The following is a 19,552-nucleotide window of genomic DNA, read 5'->3' as shown; positions in this document are numbered from 1 at the left end:
AATACGGGCGTGACACATTAAAGACTCGGCTTATACCTCGGGACTTAGAGTATTCTCCTAGGGGCGGGCGATACTGTATTTGTACGCATACGCTATAAATGCGAGTAGCTGGTAGTTGTGTAATTAATGATGGTAGTTAGTAGATGGGAAGGTGCAATCTCCACCGTTAGATCTAAGGGAGATCTATGGATACGGTTTGCTTTGTACTTATATATAAAGGGGTCTCCTCCCTCATTGTAATCTCATTCACAAGCAATACAAAAATCAGAGCTTCTCTCTCTAAGAGTTTCTCTCTCTACATACGAGTCTTGTGAGTCGAGTGTGAAAGGCTGCTTAGGGGCAAAACCTTAAGGCCGCATGGGTGAATCGAGGAGTGATCGAGAGTAGATCGATCGGCCCGTGACAAGTGGTATCAGAGCTGATTTGTAATCCAAGTGCAAGTGCAATGGCCGATCCACGATCTAATGAGGCGCTGACCATGGGTGGTGACTGCGCTGATCGTGGGCGGAACGCCGAGAAAGGTGGTGCCAAGGGGAAGAAGAATCATGGTGTCTCGAGTTTGAGGGAGCCTACGGGGGATCTTGTGCATCGCCTGACGAAGCTAGAATTGTTCGTCACCAATGTCCAAGGATCGGTCGACGACCTGACCCAGACTATGGACGGAGTTGACGCCGAAAGGGAGGAGCTGGTTGCGGATGTGCAAGAGCTCAAGACCGACATGGGAGAGCTCCGCCATAAGTTGCTAGGGACCCTGCAGGAGGAACTGACACAACGGTGCGAACCCTTGGAAGCCATGATGGCGGCCATGCGCACGGAGATCGCGGAAGCACAAGCTGCACGCGTGAACAGTGTGATCACGGTGCAAGGTCCACGAGTGGACACGCCAAAGCCGAAGGAATTTCGGGGCTCACGGGTGGCCAAGGACGTGGACAACTTTCTGTGGTACATGGAGCGGTACTTCCAGGCCATGAGAATCAACGACGACCAAACTCGAGTAAACACTGCATCGATGTATTTAGCTGATAGTGCATTGTTGTGGTGGCGTCGTCAATCGGATGATAGGTGTGGGAATCCTATTACGACCTGGGGTGGTTTTGTCGAGGAGTTCCGATGGAACTATTTCCCCGCTTACGCGGAAGAAGAAGCTCATGACGAGCTGAAGCGTCTCGAGCAGAAAGGTGGTGTGCGCGACTACATCAAGCGATTTTTGGAGTTGCTGCTCCAAATCCCCTCAATGAATGAGGTTGAAGCGTTTCACCAGTTCATGGGTGGTCTCAAGCCATGGACAAAGCAAGAGTTGAAGCGGTACAACGTGGGAGATCTTACTATGGCCATGACCGTAGCCGAGTCACTCGTGGAGTACAAAGCGTCGCCTTCCACACCCCGATCGGACACTCGTCCTAGGGACAAAGCCACTGGTGGGGGAGATTGGGGGAGATATAACCGCCCGACCGGAGGTAAACCACCGGCTAATCAACACAGGGCTCATGCGAGACCAAGTGGTGGAGGACAAAGGAAGGTACACTCGTATAGCTGTTTCTTTTGTGATGGTCCGCACATGGCGCGGGATTGCCCAAACAAGGCCAAATTGGCCGCTCTTTGCAAAGAGGATGAGCCTAGGGAGGAAGCACGGTTGGGATCGTTGCGACTCCTCAGCACGATCAAGTCCAAGAAGGCGAAGGAGCCCAAAGGCTTGATGTTCGCAGACGTGAAGATCGGAGTGACCACGATGAGTGCGCTCGTGGACACGAGAGCATCCGACATCTTCATATCGGAAGAAGTTACGAAGAAGCTTAACCTACGGGTTGAGAAGGGAGTCAGCTGGCTCAAGACGGTGAACTCGAAAGAAGTCCCTGCGATCGGTGTTGCAAGGGACGTGGAGCTACAACTCGGATCATGAAAGGGCAAAGAAACTCTAGAGGTAATTCCACTTGACGACTATGATATTGTCATTAGAATCAAATTCCTAGATAGAATCCATGCGGTTGTAGTCCCGTTCGCCGAGTGCATATGCGTGTTGGACAAGAGTAGTCAATGCGTGATTCCAGTCCACCGTGAGTCGGATCATGATCGGAAAATAATCTCGGCCATACGACTCACCAAGGGAACAAGGAAGGGAGAAGTGACCTTCCTAGCAGCCTTGAAGATCAAGGACGGCAAGGGTGAAGGGAAGGAAGTCCCGACGAAAGCAGCCCAAATCCTCGACTCGTTCAAGGATGTCATGCCTTCGGAGCTGCCGAAGAAGCTGCCACCCAAGAGGGAGGTGGATCACCGAATCGAGCTTGTGCCTGATGCTCGACCGCCTGCCATGGCGTCTTACCGCATGGCACCACCCGAGTTGGAAGAATTGAGGAAGCACCTCAAGGAGCTGCTTGACGCGGGCTATATACGACCGTCCAAAGCTCCGTTTGGTGCACCAATCCTGTTCCAATAGAAGCACGATGGGTCACTCCGGATGTGCATCGACTACCGAGCGCTGAACAAGCTGATTGTGAAGAACAAGTACCCGATCCCGCTCATTGCGGATCTCTTTGATCAACTTGGAGGAGCCGGTGGTTCAAGCCGGATCTTCAATCGGATACTACCAAGTTCGGATCGCCGAAGGGGACGAGCCAAAGACCGCCTGCGTGACGCGGTATGGATCCTACGAGTTCCTCATGATACCGTTCGGCTTGACCAACGCTCCGGGCACCTTCTGTACGATGATGAACAAGGTACTCCACCCTTTCTTAGATCGGTTTGTAGTGGTTTACCTAGATGATATTATGGTCTATAGTCGGACGTTAGAAGAGCATGTTGAGCATCTGAGGCAAGTCTTCCAAGTCTTGCGCGAGAACGAGCTGTATGTTAAGCGCGAGAAGTGTGCATTCGCCCAAAAGGAAGTTCCATTCCTGGGGCACATCGTCAGGGGTGAACGAGTGCGCATGGATAAGGCCAAGATTCAGTCGATCGTTGAATGGGAGCCGCCGACAAAAGTGTCAGGGTTGAGGTCGTTCTTGGGCCTCACCAACTACTACCGGCGGTTTAGCCGGAGCTACTCAATCATCACCGTGCCACTCACGAACCTACTAAAGAAGGAGAAGGCGTGAGAGTGGACGGATCGATGCCAAAGAGCCTTCAACCGATTGAAGCAGGCTATGACCGAGGAGCCGATGCTGGTGCTGCCCGACCATACCAAGCCTTATGAGATAGAGACTGATGCTTCGGACTTTGCCATTAGTGGTGTGCTTATGCAGGATGGCCGTCCGGTGGCGTACAAGTCTCGCAAGCTTAACGACACCGAGCGTCGGTATACCGTTCAAGAAAAGGAGATGACCGCAGTGGTCCATTGCCTTTGGACGTGGAGGCACTATCTCTTGGGGTCGAAGTTCATCGTGAGGACGGACAATGTAGCCACGAGTTACTTTCAGACACAAAAGAAGTTGAGTCCGAAACAAGCTCGATGGCAGGATTTTCTTGCGGAGTTCAACTACGTGTTGGAGTACAAGCCAGGGAAGACCAACTCCGTGGCGGACGCGCTGAGTCGAAGAACGGAGCTCATGAGCCACACGGTGAGTCGACCAAGTTGCTCATGGGTCGACCGCATCAAGGAGGGGTTGACACATGACCCAAGAGCTCAAGCCCTCATCGGGTATGCCAAGGAGGGCAAGACCCGACAGTTTTGGTGGGAGGACGAGCTCATCTACACTAAGGGAAGGTGGTCAGACGTGCCTTTCCATGGAAATGCTTTTCCATGGACTTCATCGTCAACCTACCAAAGTCCGAAGGATGTCGGACTCTAATGGTGATGGTTGACCGGTTCTCAAAGTATGCAACATTTGTGCCTGCGACAAAGGATTGCTCGGAATGGAGGCGGCCAAGTTTGTTCATGAAACACGTGATGAAGTATTGGGGAGTGCCACAAATGATCGTGAGCGATCGGGATCCCCACTTCACGGGAAGCTTCTGGTCCGAGTTGTTCAAGCTGCTGGGGTCGGAGCTGAACATGTCCACAAGTCTGCATTCCCAAACCGACGGTCAAACGGAGCGGGTCAATGCTCTCTTGGAGATCTACCTCCGGCACTATGTGAGCACGACGCAAGCGAATTGGGCGAAGTTGATCGACGTAGCCCAGTTCTCCTACAACTTGTAGCAGAGTGAGTCAACCAGCCAGAGTCCGTTCGAGGTTGCAACTGGGCAGCAACCGAACACCACAAGCACTATCGCTTCGAGTTACTGGGGGAGTAGTCCGCCCGCGTACAAGTTCACCAAGAATATACAAGAACAAGCGGACTTGGCACGGGCGTGTCTACACAAAGCCTCCAAGCGCATGAAGAAATGGACAGACAAGAAGCGACGGCACGTGGAGTTCCAAGTGGGAGACCAAATGTTGGCCAAGTTACACGCAGTCCTTCGCTACAAGGACGTGCACAAGGGGTTGATCTGTCGCTACGATGGGCCATTTCGTATGTTGCAACGGGTCGAGAAGGTCGCATACAAGCTGGAGCTACCACCAAAACTCAAGGTGCATCCGGTGTTCCACGTAAGTATGCTCAAACCTTTCCAAGTTGATGAGGAAGATTCGGATCGTGGGGAGTCTCATCGGGCGCCACTCGGGGCAAAAACCTCGTATGATCGAGAGGTCTAGAGCATCTTGGCGGATCGAATCATACGGAAGCGGTATTGCGCGCCCAAGCGAGAATATTTGATCCGATGGAAGGGTCTTCCGGAGAGCGAAGCTAGTTGGGAGCCCGAGAAAAGTCTTTGGCAATTCAAGAAAAGATTGAAGCCTTTCATGCCAAAGACGCGACGAGGGCGTCGTCGATTAGGTGGAGGAGAATGTCACCGCCCGAAAGAAAGCATGTCCAAGAGGTTTCTCGAACACGAGCGTGACACATTAAAAACCCTCGGCTTATACCCCGGGACTTAGAGTATTCTCCTAGGGGCGGGCGATACTGTATTTGTACGCATACGCTATAACTGCGAGTAGGTGGTAGTTATGTAATTAATGCTGGTAGTTGATAGATAGGGAGGTGCAATTTCCACCGTTAGATCTAAGGGAGATCTACAGATACGATTTGCCTTGTACTTGTATATAAAGGGATCTCCTCCCTCATTGTAATCTCATTCACAAGCAATACAAAAATCAGAGTTTCTCTCTCTAAGAGTTTCTCTCTCTACATACGAGTCTTGTGAGTCGAGTGTGAAAGGCTGCTTAGGGGCAAAACCTTAAGGCCGCACGAGTGAATCGAGGAGTGATCGAGAGTTGATCGATCAGCCCGTGACATAATCGTCAAGTTAAATGTGTGGATTAAATGAAAAATTTTCATGTTAATTTTGTTCACGACTTTATATTTAGAAATTTGAGAAAATTATGAAACTAGCACACATGATACTATATGTTAATGATTGGATGTTCCGAAAATTTTGAGATAGCCAAATTTCCAAGAGTCATCAAATTAAATTAAAATGTTAAAAAGGGGCCATAAAAATTTGTATAAAGAAAAAGTTGGAAAAAAAAAAAGGCCACCCATTAATGACACTCTGTTTGGTAAGACAGACCTATTGGGTTTTTTGGCGGCGGCGATTGGTAAGACAAACCTTTTTTTTTTTTTTCCAAATTTCATTTCTTATGCAATTATATATATATGGTTTTGTGTTAAAACTTTCAAAACTTTTTTCATTTCAAAATTTAGATAAAAACCCACTTTTTTTTCTAGCAAATCCAGACAAGCTAGTGTCGAAATTGGAGAACTCAACATGAGAATTAGTCAAGCGTTCCTTTGGGGTTTTTTTGTTCCCGCGCTTATGAAACTCCTAAAAATGTTCGTTGACATTATTGGTCAAAACTTGCTTATGAATGTACGGAACCGTATTAAACAGCTTAGAACATAATCTAATGTCAGGATGACTATTCCAAAGGTGCCTTAATCGTCAGAGTTCAAAGCCGAATAAGGTGTATGTTAGTGCTGTCAGTACCATAAATCTTTTAATGGTACATCCTTATCCAAATGACCTCATATAAATCGAGATAAAATCTTTATTAAAAAATCTCAATTTTATATATAGAGGTGCCGATATGGAGAAGTTATGATGTAAACTGATTTTAAGTACACCTATATTATTATAGTTGTTGATTATGTGGGTTTCATAACGAGAATCAATCTATATAGACCGAGTTTACTTAATATTTTTCTAGTACCGCTACTAAATATTGCTTCGGACGTATCACCATGTATAAACATAATCAATGGCCAATCAACATCAAAACGATCATTTCTTGACTATGCAAATGTAAATTGTTAAACTTATCTTGGTTTGAATTGTTATTTCCCAAAAATGTTTGGACTAAGCCGATGTGACGGCTACCATACTACGAATGAACCACGTGATAATGAGAGTTCAATTTGACTTTTGTGTTCTTTATTTTGTAAGTAATTGACTTGGTCTTCAGCCTCCGCAATTGGAAGGGTCGCCATTAGACTTTAGAGAAATAAAAAAGCCGAATTGACACTTGTGAATGATCACATCAAGATCCCGTCCACTTAATTAGTCAGTTGACATTAGAAGGGAAGTTGGGTCCTTTGCATGGAAATATCCAGCAATGCTGAAGAAGTGCTCATTAACCCGATTGACAATTCGAATTAGGTAGTGAATGGGCGAGGCTAAAATTTGATTCTTCTGAATTTTATGTTGAAGCTGCCGCACAAAGGGTTCGATAAATAAGTCCACCATTGCGTACAACTACCTCAAAATTATTCAGAGCGTATCGGTCATTGACATTGTGGATTCAACCACCGCGCTTGAGAATGAAGTTAATGGGCCACAAATTTCAAAATGGAACAATTTAAAGCGCACGAATGGTTGGCCTTTCCAGGTAGGAATTGCATCATTAATCTTCGACTGTACTCGAGTTCTATGGTACAAGTTTTTTCCCGTTTTGGAATCACATTTCCTTCACATTTCCATTTCAAGAAAAACCAAGCGGGAATTGCTGTTGATTCGAGCTTATTCTTCTGGTAAAGGAAGCTGCTTGGAATTGAGTTTCGTTTTATCAGAAGTATTGTTAGTTTGACAACCTTCAATTTGTTCCCAGTGAATAGGCAACCCATAAGAACAAAAGGCAGCAGAACCTCAAACTTCACCAGATTTCGACGACGCCTGAGAGTCTGTCCCTTTTTTTTTTTTTTTTCCGGGCGAAATCAGACTGCAGAGGGCGACACGAACAGGAGTAGCAGATGGAAGCAACTTAAAGCCCGTGTTTGGCCAACAGCAATCTAAAGAATAGACTTAAGTCTTCCTTTCCCCAGAAGACTCCCTTGATCCTTCTTTCAGTTCGTGAACATGGTTGAAGCTTTGAAGCTAAAAAATGGCCGCGAGCAGACACTGAATTTATCCTTTAATTTCGTTCCTGGGGAGTCTCCAAGCAAGCTAGGACACGAATAAGTTCACAGACTACATGCCAGAGGCACCGGTGAGGAAAAAAATAAGACAGATTGATTAGCAAAACTAAAGGACAGGATTAAGTTAAAGTTGACCTCCAAAGCTTACAAATTAAACCGGCTTGTTCATTTACAAAGAGCAGAGTACTACTATGTTCAAACCTTTTACCTATTAACAAAAGAGAGATCTACCCACGACGACTAAAATTTCACCATTTAGTTGATTTACACTTAGCTGATATGCCGCTTTCACTGAGATAGGGCTCGAAGGTTTTCATGACTTCCTCATATTGTGGCCTCTTGTAGTCCACAGCCTGTCGATGATTTCGTTTCAAAAATAAGCTTCTGTAACAAAAGCATTTTCGGAAATAAACGATGAATCAAACATGACAGTCGTCGAAACACACCTGCTCTATGACTTCTTCCGGGCTTGCCCATTTCCACTCTGCAAACTCTGTGTCGGCTTCACCATTTGCTAAGTTGATCTCACTGTCATTGTCTTTTGTCAGTCTCATGAGAAACCTGCCAATTAACAGAGTACATTCAAAAGCTCAGACTAATCAACAGCAAACTCTTAAATCGTCAATTTTCCTTTCACTTCAAAGCATCACATAGATCATAAGAGTGAGTGTAGTTACCTGAAGATGGACAAAAACCATCATTATCACATTACAAGAAAACAAAATTGCAACAGTGCAATTCTTTATAGTGGACGTAGAAACTCTCCAAAATACAACAAGTTCAAAGAACCCATAGTCATGGCCTCCATAGAGTATCAGAGACACTGTTGAATCAATCGTGTAAAAGATAAAAAAAAAAGGAAGGACAACAAGATGCTAACCACCGGAAAGAGAATCAGAGACACCATTGTTGCTTGCAGATTTTCAAAGTCAAATGCACGTCATGTTTAAGAGTTCTTATCATGTTTAAATTTTTCGGTTCACAAGGACACCAGAAACTCCATCTAAATGTACCAGATCAAAGTAAGGTCCTAATCTAAACTATGGCAGTGCAGATGAACAGCTTTCCAAGATAAACATGCCAACCAGCCGTGTGCCTTACATGGTATGGCCGTACCAGGTAAAAATAGATGGTCAAAGGAAAGAAAACATGCAGACAAGATATGTGAGATAAAGGTTATAAGTAGCAGTGTGTTGCTATGAATTTCATGAACATTCAGAGTATAAGAGAAGAAGACATGACTGAAGTATGCTTTAGCAGGGAGGAAGGGAGAGCATACCACTTTTGAGCCTGCCCATGCCACTCGCCACCCCAGAGACGATTCACTTTGGCCTTCACAGCAGGAGGAAAGTCATAGGTCAACCAATTTGGAACCTGTCAAAAATGCATAGGAAAATAAATTTAACCATTCATTCAATTAATTGTTATCTAATAACCAATGAGAAGATACCCCTAAGACTTCCACTAAAACACTTAAAACAAGATTGGAAGAGACAAAATTTGGTGTGAAAAGGTTAAAATAACCATTATACCTTCAGCATGGGAATTATGGTAGCTGGAGTTTTCAGTTATGGAGGTGCACAAATAGTATGTAGGTGAAATTCGACAGAGGCAAATTTAAACAAAAAAAAGAAAAAAGAAACACGCCTTGCTGGTTTCAGCTCTCTCTACCTTCCTTTCATTTCCAGTCTTGTTACCTAAAATGAGCAATTTTACTTTCTACATCATATAAATTCACCTTTTTTCCTCATTTAAATAAATTTTGAAAGCATCCAACGACAAACCAGAAGAGTATCGATATGCAACTCGATGATGACTTTTCATTCTTAAATTTCTCAGCAAAATATTTTCTAACCATGTTTCAACACATCCAAGAACTAGCAAGTATCATATATTACATATAAATCACCAAAGAAGAGAAGAAAGCAGAGTAAAAAAATCTAGACCTCAGCAATAATCTCAGCAGACACTACACCAGTTTCTTCACGTAGTTTCTTGATAGCAGCTAGTTTAGGCTCCTCATCATCTTCAATGGCCCCCTGACACCACTCATATTGTTAAAGGCAATTTAAGAAACTTAATTTCACGCATGCTTCTAGGAGCTCAGACAAAAGTACAATTGCTTCTCTATTTATCAAGAAAATCAGACAAAGATAAAAAAAAAAAAAAAGAAAAAAAAAAAGCTAATATGTGTTTCCTATGAATTGTAAGTCCCATGTGTGATGTACCTGTCCCAAAAACACTCATCAACATGAAGAAATTTGATTGAATGATTAGAAGACAAAACAATGTATTAAGAAGTCAAAAAGGTATTACATTGACTAGAATCAGATATTGGAATGATTAGGATAATATGAACCCAGTTATACGCCTAGCATCTCCTCTCTGAAGACCTTAAGCTGTCCTGGGGTAGAAAAAATATGAACTTAAGCTGGCCCAATGAACGTGTCATGCTGGATCTCATCATCGCAAACTATCTTGTTTGTTAAGTGTATGAAAGTATGGAGGAAAATACGGACATACAAAGTTTTCCAAGGAAACGATAGTCTTTCTGTACTACCCAAATCTTTGTGTTTGAGAAACTGATAAGAACTGGAAGGTACTAGGAAAATGATGACTAATCAAACCACCAAGTGAATCCATTATGGAGACAAATGAAGCAATTTGGAAATCATTGACAAACTTTTGGAAAAGGTCTGTTGGGATTTATTTTTCCCCTCAATCAGAAAATACCTTCAATTGCAGCAAAAGACACAAAAGGCTTTTAAAAGAGGACACTAACTCACTTTCATAGCAGCTGAAACTAATCTCCAAACCATGAATAAACAAATAAAAAAGAGACTCCAAAAGGGAAACAGTGAATGCTTCTGATAGATCCAGAACACTGTACAAAATCATTCACTATGCTCCTGTCTGTTGACATTGGACCATCACTATCTTGCTGGTAATGTCAGTAAAACATAAGGAGAGGATGAATAAAAGGCTATTGCGCTCACCTGAGGCATCTGCCAAGCTCCCGGAACATTTAACCTGGACGCAACAAAAACCTGCAACAACAACCTAGTGTCATTTGCTTTCCCATAATTGACTTCCAACAGTGTCGTCTAAGTGGAAAAATAACATGGGGTGGCTTCAGCTTGTTACCATAACTAATACAAGTTCACACGAGCAAAAAATTCACCTGATATAAGTAATGAGCACCGGAGTTCATTTGATTTGAATATGAACCTAGGAGAATGCACTTTTGAATTCCAGTTGCTCATTTATATCAATGATTAAAAAAATAAAATAAAATTCAGAGCTATGCAGTCTGATCTTTCATGCCTTTGTCATTGTCAAAATTTCAAAAACTGAGTTGAATCTCACCGCAACACCAAATCAGCATTTCGCAGCAATTAAACCACACCAAACCACCAAAAAGAAAAGGAAAAAATAAAAAGAAGGGAACAATAACAAGCAGGTGTTGGCTTTTCTTAGTGTCTTCGCAATTAATGTGCAAAGGGTGGATTTTAAACCTTATATGGCGGTCCAAACTATAGCGCAAGCACATTTTTTCTTTTTTCCCCCAGAAGCCACGTTTTTGGGTAAACTTTTTCCCGTAATTAGCGAGGTACTCTACAAGGAAAATTTCCATGGTCTCGTGCCCTTCATATACTCTGTTTGCCTGGCACGTTATTCACTCCAAAATGAGAAGTGACTGAACTAAATTGCTCGGATAAGATGAAAATACTGTTGTTACGGACCCACAACGAAAGCTTCTGTCTCTGTACTTTCCATGATTTACCACGGAAACAACAACAGCTCAGCGAAATTCAGTACACGCCCAGAAACGCCCGGCCATCTTCCATTCAAAAAAACGAGGAATTTACAAACCACCCCCAGACATCCAAGAAGGAAATTCGTCGAACGACAAGTAAGGAGTCCTCGAATCTAACCAAAACCTTCCGCTCAAATTCAGAATCTCCTCAAGACACCAGAACAAGCACGCACAAGCAACGAGCAGTGGAGCACGTCCAGGCCAAAAATCCAGCCGAAGCGCAACAATCCCACATAACCAGACGCAGATCGAGCTGCAGACGAAACGATCACCTACTCCGGGCGGAAACATCGAAGTAGGAAAGAAAAACAGGGATCACGTGTCGTGGGGTGGGGGGTGGACCTGATTGTCGGAATTGATGAGGCAGACGCCGAAGTTGGGGCGGTAACCGGGAGGCAGTCCGTCCATCTTCTTCTCCGTCACTCCACTGCGCCTAAGGGGAAAACCCGTCGAATTATAAGCCCGAAAAGCGAGAGCTCTACACAGAGAGAGAGAGAGGGAGGGAGGGAGAAAGAGAGAGAGAGTGAGGAGGAGGTTTATAGGAAGAGGGGAGGGTGACGCTGACCTTTTAACATTCCAAAGCTGCGCGCGTGACTCTGCGTCACTGCCAAGGGAATACAGAGGACGACCGAATTGGACGCCAGCCGAGGGAGATGCGTAACGCTTATGCACGGAGAGGAGAGAGAAAGAGGAGAGAGAGACAGAGCTCTTCTTCTTCTTCTCCTTCTCGTCTTTCTCTCTCCTCCCTTTCTTTTTCTCTTATCCTGCGCACGGCCTCGCGCGCACCCCCCTGGCCACAGGGTTGACTTTCTTCGGATTAAATAATCCAAGTGCCCCCCCGTCCCCTGACGGATTAAATAGTCCGTCCCTTTTTTCGGGCCGCGGGGGCTGCGCTTGGGTGCGGTGGAGTGTACCGTTAAGTTTCCCGTCCCCCTCGTGGGCTCCCCCTCCGTTCTTCATTGGAGATCGAAAGATTAAACGAATCGTTTTGCGCATGACCCGAATTGAAAATGCATCAGGGTCATTTGATGTAGTGGTACGTCCCATGTTAAGCTGTGTACCTTTGGGGCTATGCAAATTGGTGAAATTGAATTCTATCGAGTTTCATTCCGACAATCAATTTGCTAACTAGCACAAAATCGTTGTATTAGAGTCCCGAAGCCATGCTACTATCTCTTCCGTTAACTTCTTATTCAAAAGACAAAACATGTTTGTTTTTCTTTTCACACCATGGCAACTATATATGTAAATAATAATATGCAGTTGGTCACCATAATTGCAATTCGATTATAAATGCAAATAATTATGCATTCAGACATAAGAAAGTAGTTGCCGAACACGATGAGCGTTCACTTCTATATTTTCAAGGCAAAGAACATTTATTACCGCAATATCTCATGAACGAAAATTTAATCTATTCCCACATTTCACGAGATGACTCACCCTATTTTGACTGTATATATTTAATATTAAAGTTCTAACTTTTAATGCAACTCCGTCAACAGCGCTCAAACATTCGAACGATCTATTTGTTATATTTTCCAAAATTAGGCACTACTTAATACGGGCGTTCCGACAAAGTTATTTTCTATTGTTTTGACTTCTTTTTTTTCACTTTCAAAGATGGGTACTCCCTATATTTTCAACTTTAATGCTCTACCCATGAACTAGTCCATCCATCCATCCCTATCAACATTGCTGGTCAAAACCTCCCTCCCACCGAACCAAAATAGGGCCATTTGGGTTTTCAAACCCAAGCAGGTGATTCACATTGACTTATATGGAGCATCGTCAAACATGGGAAAAAATGAATAATTATATAAATAATCCTTAAATTTTATCTTAATACATAATATGATCCCTTAACATTTTATTTGTTCAATATGATTTGTGAATTTTTGTAAATAATCAATCTTGTCAATGATTATAATTATTTATTGATTCAATCAAGTCCTTAGATTATTAAGTTTAGTAACTGAATTTAACATCTACCCAAAATTCAAAGGTCATATTAAATAAATTAAAAATTCAAAGATTTGAAGTAAAATTCGAGAATTATTCATGTCATTTTCTCGCAATCTATAGTTGTAGGGGTCCAAGCTAACATGATTTTGAGAGTCAATCGCCAGCTCGCGAAAATGACCACACCAGCTTCGAGACAACCACTCCTTTTCGGGCAGTCCATTTTTATTATTTCAGTCGTTTTTCGTCGTCCACGAGTCCTGCTGAAAAAGTCGTGCCAACCGACGTGGGGGGTGCACGGGGATCCGATGGGGACGCGCGCGGGGATAGCGGCCGCGAGTTAAGGTCGGGGAAGGGGGGCGCAGGTTAGCGTAGCTCCGCCTGGGGATCGGCGAAGTGCGCACGCGGAGGGGCGCACTAAACTCCAAACCCCGAAAAAAAAAAAAAAGGAAATAAAAAGAAAAAGGTAGTAGTGCGCTGGGGAAGGAAGAGGAAGAAGAGAGAGAGCGTTGACTTTTTGGGGGGGAGTCCATTACGAAGTGGGGGAGGGGGAATCCACGCCTTTTGTTATGATGCGTATTAATCATCACCCTACATCATCTTCCATCACCACCAACATTTAAAAAATAAAAAATAATAATAATAATAATAATAATTTCCAAATATTATATATGTAGATAATAGATATACACCAAATAAGATGCGACGATATGAATTCATTTGTGCTCGGTCTTGTTGAGATAACATGTATTGGGCGAGCCTTATTCAAACATGCCGGTCCATTTCTTGATTACTGGCCCCAAGGGTTGAAAAAAACTTGGATAGTTAGTGAAAATGGTATGCATACTATGTATCTCTCTTAGTCAAGAATCGATAATTGAGATAAGAAAATTATTTTTATTATCGAACACCACAGTGTTTTACAATTGATGAGTATTTATGACTGGAAAATGCATGCGCAGAGAAGGACTAGATATTCTAAGAAATAATAAAATGTTAAATAGGGTATTTTTTGTAACTTGCTAAACAGTGCATAACTCTGTTCTTTTGTTTCCCTAAACAAAAAAAAGAATCGAAATTCGCTTGTAACTTTTTTTTGTTATTGGGAACAAATTTGGAACAGAATCGAGAATTAAAAAAAATATATATTCTTTTTTTTTTTTTTTTTTTGGAGAGGAACGTTTTTGTGCAGGTAGCAACGTAAACCCCAAATGACACGTAAGCGGGAGGACCCACCACCCCCGCGTCACACTTAAGTCGCCTAGCACATTCCCTGGATTTCGAACTCCTCTCCTCTAGCAAAAGATCATGGGAGCTCTTATCCAGGTGAAGTCACCACAGTAGATGGTTGAAAAAAAAATTTCTTTATTCCTAAAAATAACTCCAAAATCAAGCATTTTTTTCTTCTTTTACTTTTCTTCTTCTTCTTCTTTAAGCCAATTCCCTCGAGTCCACGTGAGGTCATTGGCCATAGCCAAGATTGGTAATTGATAAGAGGAAGAAAGAAGAGGAAAATGGAAAAATGTAATAAATGGAATAAATTATTAAAAAAATAAAAAGAAATTATGAGTCATAATTTCTTTTTAGAGTTGTACGAAACACGTTCATCTTTAAAGAATAGAAATTTAAAACAGCTACCAAACGAATCCAAATGCCCATAAAGTCGTCCAAGGGACAAAATAAAATAAAAAATCATTTTTAAATAATAATTATTTTAGAGAACAAAATAAACAAAATAATTACCAAACGTATCTATTGTGTCCTTAGAAAGGGACCATGTTAATTATTATTTTTCGGATCGTATCGGACTTTCTTTTAGTGCATAAATATTGGCCGCACGTAAGTCGAGAAGAGTCCCCGGAACTGAAAAATGGACAAAACTTTTCTTTCGCTGGATTTATCTAATGAAGTGCCCTTTAAAATACTCGTTCAAGAAACCGATCGATTAAAGAATTAAGCATGCGGGAGTGGAAGATCGATGCGATGGGAAAGTATACAAATAGAGGAGCGACGCCACTGGGCGTAGAAGATATAGGAAATATTTCGTGGGACCCACGACCATAATTTTTTTTGGCAAAGGTCGTTCTTTCCATTGACGACTTATAACCATAAAAGGTAATAATCATCTACGGAGTCTCCATCGCCATTTCTTTATAATAAGCAATTTGTCCGCGTAAAAAAGAGGATGCGATCTTTTTCAACCCCCAAGAAAATAAAATGCAAAATTAATAAAATAAATGGAGCAATATGGAAAATGTGAAAGTCACTTTGACTCGAGAGTTGAGAGGCACACTGGTTTCGGGGTTTACTTTGGGACACGTATTTCGGCAGTTTTTCTCAGGTCCACCGTGCAAGAAAAATAAAGCAACCGGCGGCTGGCCCCACGCTTTGAAATCGGGTGGAATTATTTCCGATTTGCATAGAGATTCGTGTCAATCCACATCATTGCGGCTTTATTCATTACAAGGACAGTTGTCCAAGAGATTATAGACCAATCGTACTCCACATTTAAACATTTCAAAACTTTTTAATAATTTATCAATCTAATAAAAAATTTTCAATTATATCAATTTAATTTTATGAAAATTTACTAGTCTAATCATTTCAATTATATTTCCATTCAAATTATCAAAAAAATTAATGATTAAATTGACACGATTTAAAAGTTTATGAATGAATTGGTCTCCATAGTAGTAATATAAGGCTGCGCATGATAACCATCCCCAACCCAACTATTTTTATTCTTTTTCTTCCCTGAACAAAAAAAGAATAGAAACACGTTTGATAATGGCAAGTTAGTTTTTGTTAAAGGGAACAAAAAGTTAGCCCGAGGAATGGTTTTGGAATAGAAATTAGAAGTAAAAAAACTTGCTTCTTGTTCCAGGAACAAGTTTAAGAAATAAGTGAATTTTTTTTTTTTTCTTTTATTCTTCTCTTGCTAACCGCCATTGACCGCCGTTGACCACCACCCGTCGCCGCCGCCACCGGCCGCCGACCGGCCGCCCGTCGCCGGAGGCCGATCGCCGTTGCGGCTGCCGGCCGCCACACGTCGCCGGAGCCGACCCGACCATCCCCGGAGGCGGACCGACCTTCCGCCGCCGATCGCCGCCGCGCCGTCATCGCCGATCCACCAGCCGCCGCCCGGTCGGCTGGAGGCGGACCGGCCTTCCGCCCGCCGCCGTCGGTCGCCGATCCCGGCCGTGCCAGCGTCACCGCCGCCGCCGCCATCTCGGCACCGCCCGCCCGGTCACTCCGGCGGCGGCCAGCGGTGGCGGTCGGTGGCCGGCGGTCATGCGCGCCGGCGGTTGGCGGGGTCGGCGGCGGCGGCCGGGCGGGGCGCGGCGACGGCTCGGCAAGAATAAAAATGAATAAATACAAAAAGAAATTATTACGTTACCAAACGCATTTCTATTCTTTTTCTATTCCAAGAGTATAAATGTTGTGTCGTTACCAAACGGGTTTTTCTCGAAATTATTAGGAGCAAAAATAGAAAGGAACCATTTTTGAAAAAAAACTCTTAGAGAACGAAGCGTTGTCATGCGCGGCCCTAAAGGGCTTGATATTAAATCAAATTAGTCATGTGTGTTTATGCATATATTGAAAGTAAGAATAACCTAAAATGATACTTTTGATGTGGAATCTCGAGTTTAAACTCTAAACCAAGAAGGGATCTGTTTATTAACACTCTAAACAATGCATGGTTATAATTTTTTATTCCTCGGAATAAAAAAATAATATAAATCCGTTTAGTAAATTTTTTGTTTTCTTGAACAAAACCTTGAAAATAGATTTGGAACAAAATTAAAAAATAGAAAAAAGTTACTTTTTAACTCTCGGGAGCAACTTTAAAATTAAGGCAAACCATTTTTTTTTCTCTTTTCTTTACTCTTTTCCTTTTCTCTTCTTCTTCCTCATTGTCGGTTTCCCGCCACAGCAATGCTCGACAATTGGTTGGGCTAGGCTAAGCCTCGTCGATGGCTAGGTGAGCTCAGGCTAGGAGAGCTTGCTTGGCCATCAACAAGCTCGAGCTCACCTTGGCCTAGAGAGGCTTGGCCTCATGGTGGCTAGGCAAGGCTCTTGCTTGAATTTGGTGAGATGAGCTTCGCCTAGCCTTCGCGAGACTTGACCTCGCTAAGCTAGGGTGAGGTGGCCTTGCATCGGCTAGGCAAGGTTTAGGTGAGCTCGCTAGACTTCATCCAATCAATCATTGGCCTTTGCTGTGGCTGGCAACCGGCTAAAGAAGAAGAGGGAAGGAAAAAGAAAAGAAAAAAGAGAAAAGTATAATAAAAGTATTAAAAGATTAAAAAAAGTTCTAACTCACAAAAAATTTAAAGTCTTACTAAATGCATTTCTGTTCTAGGAATAGAAATTTTAAATAGTTACTAAATGTATTCAAACACTTAGAAACTCGTTCGGAAAACAAAACAAAATATAATCATTTTTTAGCATAAATTATTTTTGAGAGCATAATGATTATTAAATGCACTCTAAAAGCCAAACCTTATCCCTCGCCACGAGAAGGCTCGTGATTATTCAAGTTCATAATTGTGTTATTTGTACATTGGTAAATAAGATAATTAGCCAAATAAACTAAATTTGGTGGCTAATTCAATTTGAAACTTTTTAATTTAACCATAAATTTTTTTATGATCTTTCAATATAGTACATCGGGCCAATTTTGGCTGAAAATTTCCAACATGACTATTCAATGCTGACGTGGATAATTTTTGCATTTTTTAAAAGATTTTTTTTATTGTTTCTCCGGAGGTAATGCGGCCCTTGCTAGACAAGATAAAATAAAACAAATAAAAGAAATAAAAGAAAGTTCATAATTTTTTAAAAAATTGCAAAAACAATATTGGTCATGCCATGTAATACATATGTACTGACTAAATCGCTATGACAATGATTTTCAGTCAACTATATTGAAATATCATCAAATGGTTTATTACTAAATGAATAAAATTGAAAAGTTTAGAATTTAATTAACCATCATACAACTAATTCAGGGCTTTTCAAACAACTTAACCTTCGCAACTAATATGGCGTCACTCCCTACGGCTGAAGAAAATAAAGTACAACAAAGCATGCGAACGGATAATATTGTACCATCCCAAAGTCATAAATTTTTTTGGTATATCTTTTAATAGTTATCCCGAAGGGTGATCATACAGTCTCCATTGTAGCTCAAATGGACCTAAGAAATATATTTCTCATAGGAAATATTTACAGCGAGAATTGGACATGAGTAAATCTTGCCGGTAAAAAATCTAGCTGATTGTGAAGTGAAATTTATACCCTAATTAGGAATGGCCAAATTTACTTATTTAAAGTGGGTTTTTTGTCAAAAAAAAAATCATCAAGTACCCTCCGAAAGGGATCTAGAATATGTGGAAGATAAGACTTCATTTGATTAGACATTAACCAGTAGTCGAACTTGACAAGTCTTTCGTGTGTTTGTATAATATATATATTTTCAACATCACAGGTTAAAAAAAGAAAAAAAAAGGAGAGAGATGGATCACCAAATAATAGTTACCATCTGACCATTCCTCGTGAATGTGCATGTGTTTTGACTTTGCTTCGTACGATTTGGTGTCAGAGATGAGTCCGATTGGGGAGGCTGTAAAAAGGCTCACGTGAACTGAGATAAAATAAGTGGGGGAAGGGCCGCATCGGATCCAATGTTAACGTTAACCACGTGCGATCGGCTTTTCTCAAACCATTTTCCACCTTTTTGCTGCCGTGCAACTTAAGATGTCCCCCGCCAGCCCATTCTTCTCATTGGACCCAATCGAGTCTCCCCCAATTTTAAAATTCGAAAGACTCAGCCCGTTACCGTGTTGCAAGATAGAAAATCGCGATTTTCTTAGTAGCGCGATATGATCATGATGTGCAACATCTCTATTTTTTAACCTCATTGACTCGGCATTTATTAACTAAGTCCTCTATCCTCGTATTTAAGGTCACATTTCTTTTGCATATATTTTTTTCCCGTGCTACTATAACAATAGATTACAGGATTAAAATGATTGTTTTAGTAACACGACATGATCGTGACATGCGACATCTCTATTTTCTAATCTCATTGACTCAGCATTTGTTAATTAAGTGCCCTTGTCCTCATATTTAAGGTCGCATTTGTTTTGCATATGCTTTTTCCCGTGCCATCATATAATAGATCACGGGATTAAAATGAACCAAAATTTTCGATGGGGTTGGCATCACCATGGTCATTAGACAATAATTACGGACCATATATACGGGCGGACAGATGTGCATCAGTCTTGAGATTTAACTAAAAATCATCAGTCCAAACTCCTTAGGTTAATCTAATCCTCTATTTCCAGCCAAAGCAAATGGAATCCTCTTATCCATAGCCGCCACTGAA

At 42.1% G+C, this 19,552-nt stretch overlaps 2 protein-coding genes across 3 annotated transcripts; one reads left to right on the top strand and one right to left on the bottom strand.

Annotated features, from left to right (window-relative positions):
- The first annotated feature begins 445 nt into the window (after positions 1–445).
- LOC120290759 lies at positions 446–3,089 on the top strand. Its single transcript, XM_039307151.1, has 3 exons — positions 446–1,862; positions 1,971–2,406; positions 2,498–3,089. The coding sequence occupies exons 1-3, from the start codon at positions 446–448 to the stop codon at positions 3,087–3,089; spliced, it is 2,445 nt and encodes an 814-aa protein (XP_039163085.1).
- Positions 3,090–7,361: 4,272 nt separating this feature from the next.
- LOC104433199 (nudix hydrolase 25) lies at positions 7,362–11,965 on the bottom strand. 2 transcript variants are annotated; one of them, XM_010045880.3, is made up of 7 exons: positions 11,765–11,965; positions 11,542–11,632; positions 10,379–10,429; positions 9,329–9,421; positions 8,662–8,756; positions 7,829–7,943; positions 7,362–7,735 (listed from the first exon to the last, which is right to left on the bottom strand). In XM_010045880.3, exons 2-7 carry the CDS (start codon positions 11,605–11,607, stop codon positions 7,631–7,633), a joined length of 525 nt encoding a protein of 174 aa, XP_010044182.1. In that variant the 5' UTR covers positions 11,608–11,632; positions 11,765–11,965; the 3' UTR covers positions 7,362–7,630. The 2 variants fall into 2 exon arrangements, with proteins under 2 accessions (XP_010044182.1, XP_010044180.1); XM_010045878.3 differs by having other exon boundaries at positions 11,542–11,677; positions 11,765–11,956.
- Between the last annotated feature and the right edge of the window lie 7,587 nt (positions 11,966–19,552).

This window comes from Eucalyptus grandis, chromosome 2 (genome assembly GCF_016545825.1).
Source record: "Eucalyptus grandis isolate ANBG69807.140 chromosome 2, ASM1654582v1, whole genome shotgun sequence".
Taxonomy (NCBI): Eukaryota; Viridiplantae; Streptophyta; class Magnoliopsida; order Myrtales; family Myrtaceae; genus Eucalyptus; species Eucalyptus grandis.
Note: the sequence above shows the minus strand (reverse complement) of the source record. Positions and strands in the feature narration are given on the sequence as shown.

Bases quoted from the DNA above. Each gene is read 5' to 3' on its own strand.
- LOC120290759 (XM_039307151.1), top strand. From the start codon at position 446: ATGGCCGATCCACGATCTAATGAGGCGCTGACCATGGGTGGTGACTGC. The intron at 1,863-1,970 runs GTGTTGCAAGGG...TCAAATTCCTAG, and splicing joins GAAAGAAGTCCCTGCGATCG to ATAGAATCCATGCGGTTGTA. The intron at 2,407-2,497 runs GTTTGGTGCACC...CTGATTGTGAAG, and splicing joins ATACGACCGTCCAAAGCTCC to AACAAGTACCCGATCCCGCT.
- LOC104433199 (XM_010045880.3), bottom strand. From the start codon at position 11,607: ATGGACGGACTGCCTCCCGGTTACCGCCCCAACTTCGGCGTCTGCCTC. The intron at 10,430-11,541 runs GTCCACCCCCCA...TTGTTGTTGCAG, and splicing joins TCATCAATTCCGACAATCAG to GTTTTTGTTGCGTCCAGGTT. The intron at 7,944-8,661 runs GTATGCTCTCCC...GTTAATTGGCAG, and splicing joins CATGGGCAGGCTCAAAAGTG to GTTTCTCATGAGACTGACAA.